Source organism: Adiantum capillus-veneris, unplaced genomic scaffold, assembly GCF_014529385.1.
Source record: "Adiantum capillus-veneris isolate H3 unplaced genomic scaffold, ASM1452938v2 Hic_scaffold_460, whole genome shotgun sequence".
In the NCBI taxonomy this organism is placed as follows: domain Eukaryota; kingdom Viridiplantae; phylum Streptophyta; class Polypodiopsida; order Polypodiales; family Pteridaceae; genus Adiantum; species Adiantum capillus-veneris.
This window is the reverse complement of record NW_028221546.1, coordinates 12,883-18,198: the sequence shown is the minus strand read 5'-3', so window position 1 is coordinate 18,198 and position 5,316 is coordinate 12,883. Positions and strand designations below refer to the sequence as shown.

The following is a 5,316-nucleotide window of genomic DNA, read 5'->3' as shown; positions in this document are numbered from 1 at the left end:
GCTATGCTTCAGTCTTACATGATCTAATAACATAATTCGTAACAAGGGGTTAGCCAAAGACAAGGTCAACCTTTCATGGTTTATAAAACAGTATAAAAATCTTGGGCGAGTTATTAAAAGTACTTACGAGTCTTCTTTTAAGATTAATTGGCCAAAACTCAATATTTACCGAGCCTCAATTATGTTAAATCTAGGCATTGATCCATCAACCAAAAGAAACCTCGTGATTGATGAGAACAATATATGGGTTGATACCTTACCCTTGAAGGTATCTGAAAAGTCAGTGACAAGACCAAATAAGCCGACGAAATCTAACCTGTAGCCAGCTACGCAATTGTCAGAGTCTATGAAGCAAGCTGAGTCGTTGCTATCTACGCAATTGTCAGAGTCGTTGCAGGCTGAGTCGTTGCTATCTACGCAATTGTCAGAGTCTAAACCCTTTACACTGCATTCAGATTCGTTGCTCTCCATGCCGCAGTCAGAGTCTAAGCCCTCCATGCCGTAGTCAGAGTCTAAGCCCTCCATGCAGCAAGCTGACCAATCAAATGATGCCAGAACAATACTCTTTGAACAACTACAAATTGAACTGCATCTTTTCTTTGAACAACTACAAATTGAACGTAAGGTAGTCTTTGAACAACTACAAATTGAACGTAAGGTTGTCGAAGAACAACTACAAAGTGAACGTAAGGTTGTCGAAGAACAACGTAAAAATGAACGTTTAACACGTGAGGTGCTCAAAGAACAATTACAAAATGAATGTCTAGCACGTAAGATGCTATTTGAACAATTACAAAATGAACGTCTAGCACGTGAAAGTATTGAAAAACAACTACGAATTGAACGTCTAGCACGTGAAGAGCTTAATGAAAGGCTTCAAGCTATAGAGCTTAGGAATCAAACTAGTGATTTAAAAGAAAAAGAATATACCTTCACGTACCTAAAAAAGAGGACCAAGGGCCGAAGACTTTGGAAAGCACTAGCTCCTCTGACAAGAGCGAAACCATGGGTTCGCAACCTACAGAGCAAACGAATGGAAAGAATGGGATTGTTAACTTGCCACAAGACTGTGGTAAAGAGCATCATAAACTAAGCGATAAAAAGAATGGAAAAAGTGATCTTAAGCACCATCCATTACCACGCGAACCACCGGGTTCATGAAAAAACGTTGGCAGAGTGTTAAGAAAACATTAGTGGGCATGGGAAAAAACACAAACAGCCTAGCCGGGTATGAAAAGATCAATATAGTAGCTAGGTTACCTAGACAGGGGGAGCTCTTTGTCTTTAACCATAACATAATAACATAATGCAATTATTGTTCTTTAATTCCCAAATAGCTTTCGCTTATCTTTAATTAGCCGCTCTGGCTTTCCTCCCGGAAATCCCTTCGCTTGCTAGGATGGTGCTTGCCATTACGGGGGGCTAGCTTTATCTTTATGTCGTAGGAACAAAGGTGCTATTAAAGCGAAGGAAGAGATAGTGCAACTTGTTTTCTAAGGTTAAACAGGGTTTAATTATCAACCATGATAGATTCTTTGTTTAATGGTCAAATCGTTGATTTGAAGCAAGCAAACACGTTATTTGTAGGTTTCTTGGTACTGCTGTTTAGAGCTGTGCGTATCCACTCTTGCGAGTGGATAGCGTTTTGGACAGCTGGGCCTAGAATGTATTACAATGAAACTATCATTTATTATTCATTTTTGCCATCATCTAAGTGTATCGGGGTAGACATCTCAATTGAGGTTAAAGTATAGGGCACATTAGTTAAGTTGTTAGGAACCTTAGTTACTAAAGATTGATCAGTACAAGTTACTGGAGATTGCTCAATACAAGTATAAGGTATAGTTGTTACTAAAGAGTTATCGGTGTTTGAATCCTCTATTATTATTACTGGAGATTGATCGGTTAAAGTATAGGGTACATAAGTTATTGAAGAGTTATCAGTGTTTGGAACCTCAATTACTATTACTGGAGATTGATCTGTTAAAGTTACTAAAGAGTTATCGGTGTTTGGATTCTCTATTATTTTTATTGGAGTTTGATTGGTTAAACTGTAGGGGATAGTTGTTATTGAAGAGTTATTAGTGTTTGAAACCTCAGTTACTGTTATTGTTACTGGAGATTGATCTGTTAAAGTTATTAAAGAGTTATTGGTGTTTGAAACCTCAATTACTAAAGATAGCGTTGTAGAGTCTATATCCCGTATCTCCAAAATACCCAATAGATCACGACGTCCCTGTATCTCTTCAACTGAATCCTCGCTTAATGACATAGCTTCATTATAGAATTGGTGCATTCTCCCTAAGACATTTTCTATATTATATGCTTGATGAAAGGAATCTTCAGTTTGGGTAGATATTGAATCTTCATTTTGGGTTGATATTGAATTTTCAGTTTGAGTTGATATTGAATTTGTAGTAGATATATTTGAATTAAACAAAAGTGGCCTTTCATTAGAAAGAATTGAATTTACATTAGGTGTTAAATTGTGATTAAATATCCATTTTAAACTAATAAGGTAAAAACTATACCTTTCATTAAAACTATTGTCCTATCAATATTATTATGCACTTGGTTGTAGTTAGGTTCAATACCTATTTGTTCTAGTTGTACCCGCGATGCTTTTCCTGCTGTTGCAATATCAGATAGCATTTCATCTGAAGTTCTACCTAAAACTTCTAATTGCATTTGAGCTGTTGCAATATTAAATAGTACTTCTGTAGAATTTCTACCTAATTGTTCTAATTGTATTCGGGCTACATCTCCTGCAACTACAATATCAGATAATATTTCCTCTGAGGTTCTATTTATTATTTCTAATTGAAATTCATTAGAATTTACCCTTTCCGATATTATTTCACCTAATGATACTTGTGAAGAGTTAACATTTTCAAGAACTTGAGATTCCGTGTAACTTGAAATATCTTGAGATACTGTTGAAGTGGGATCAATTCCATTAAAATAGTAAACAACTGCTGCTACAGCTACTGCTACTACTATTCCTAACAAAACAATAATTTTGGGTTTTTATACCATACTGATGATTTGTCTAGCTTTATTGTAGAAGTTTCAGGCTCATCTACGTGATACGGTATTGATTCAATCTTATTAAAAAAGTTTATATTGTAGTAATCAAAAACAAAATATACAAAAACAAAAGTTATTAACACTTGAAGTAAAATTTTTAATAGTAACTTCTTATTTGCCATTGTTTTATAATTTAATATGTATAATACTATTAATGCTATTACTATACTATAAATAATAGGTAATTAATTGTAATTAAATCACTATTAAAATTGTTAATTAAACTAAGTTCATTTATTGAACTTAAATAACTATTATTTATTATATGAATATTAATGAAAATAAACTTACTACTTATAATAACAATAGTTTTGGGCTTGATAAATTAGTACTTATTACTGAATTTACTATAGGAGGAGTACTTTGTATACTCAGCGAAGAAGCTGTAGAAGAAAAACAAGAAGCAATTGGTTTCGATGCTTGGGGTAAAGATGAAGAAAATTGAAATGTATTTGTTTTTAGGGCTAAGGATTTCTCTTTTGATTGATCCTCAGCTGCAAATAAAGACTTGTCCGATGATAATGGTTTAGGTACATGCAATAAACTATCTGACGTAGACGATATAGGAATGGAAACGTTAGATACAGAATCCGGCATAGGTGATACAGGATTAGGGTTACCACAGGATTTGATCATGCCGTGTCGACTGACACCGCGTCGATCGACAGTAATTGGTTTGACTACACCCTGTAAATGGAACTACTAGATAACTTCACATATCACCGTGTCTGGTTCAGGAACCAGTTCCCTCAAACCCGTACTTACCATAATACTACTACTACCAGCATTGGAGCCTCCGTCACCTTCATCTTTGTCTTTTTTTCTTCTTTTTTGTGTGTATTGTATTATCTATCTGCCTCTCCGGACACAGTATCTTGAGTATCGATGATGATGACCACATCTCCTGGCATGTGATTTTTGAACATAAAATCGAGTCCTTGTAAATGAGCAAAGCCAGGTGCTCTTATTTTACAACGATAGGGACGATTGGTTCCATTACTGACTAAGAACACACCAAATTCTCCTTTAGGTGCTTCAGCCGCAGTATAAATAGAAAAAGTTGGTACAAAAACCCCTTTTGTATAAGGTTTAAAATGGTGAATTAGAGATTCCATGGATTTTTTCATTTAAGGTCATGATAAAGGACATAGCTTACGATCATCAACTTTAATTGTGCCGCTGGGCATTTCATTGAGACGTTGTACGATGATTCAAATACTTTCTCACATCTCTTCAATACAGATACAATAACGATCGTAGCAATCTCCCCTAGTATCCACTAGTATGTTGGAATCCGATTAGTCATGAACATCGTAAGGTGCTGCTTTTCATAAATCCCAGCATACTCCCGGTTAGGATAGATAGGCCCCTTTGTCGAGCTTTCCCCCCAACGGAGCCGTACGTGAAAGTTTCCCTTCATACGGCTCGAATGTGTTTCCGGAGGCCCGCCCCTGTAACGCGTCTGCAGGCGCTTAGGGATGAGGGGCATTTATAGTCTATGCGTAAGCGTCCATAGCACCAGATTTTGGATTGAGAGTTCGGTTCATTTTCCTAAGCTTTTTGCTTGCCTCAGGCCACTTATCGCGTGGCCCATGTTACGGCAAAAAGCAGGCAACCGTAACCAGTAAAGTCAAAACGCTACATCCGCTTCGCAGCAAAAAAGAGATAGCTCCGATGCACGCATAGATTAAGGGCTTATGCTAAGCTGGCCAAGACTAGTTACCAGTCCACAGAGCCTGGCTTGTAGGAATTTATTTTCAGATCTCCATACTTCCATACCGCCACAATTTTACGAAAGACAGGCTGTTTACCCTTTATCCGACCCAATTAAACTCTGTACTTAAAGCCGCCTCCTTCTTTAATCGATTTGTGTTTCTTTAATTTAATTCGATTTAAAGCGGGTCACGTACTTGCAGACTCAGCCTTTGCTTCTCAGGTCTTTCTTTACCCATACTTTGTTACATGCTTAGCCCTTACGGACGCACATATAAATACAAGCTTATCATGTTCCATCAATGGCATCTAACCTATGCCGATTTCAGCGAACCGTGCTCTACTCCAGTGAACTCATGCAGTTTCAATATACCTAGAGGCCAAGGGTAAATCCGTTCACGGCTGACCCATCAGACTAACCAGTCAAAGATGGCCCTAGCCTTGCCTTGGTTATGCTTTACTGGGCTTATACACATTTGCTTACGCTGCCCTTTCCTCAGCTCACCTTAGCCTCTA

At 37.2% G+C, this 5,316-nt stretch overlaps 1 protein-coding gene across 1 annotated transcript; it reads right to left on the bottom strand.

The window, feature by feature from the left end:
• Positions 1-1,690: 1,690 nt before the first annotated feature.
• Positions 1,691-2,272, bottom strand: LOC147416825 (uncharacterized). The gene has a single exon (XM_086508038.1). The coding sequence runs from the start codon at positions 2,270-2,272 to the stop codon at positions 1,691-1,693; it is 582 nt and encodes a 193-aa protein (XP_086364164.1).
• Positions 2,273-5,316: the final 3,044 nt, after the last annotated feature.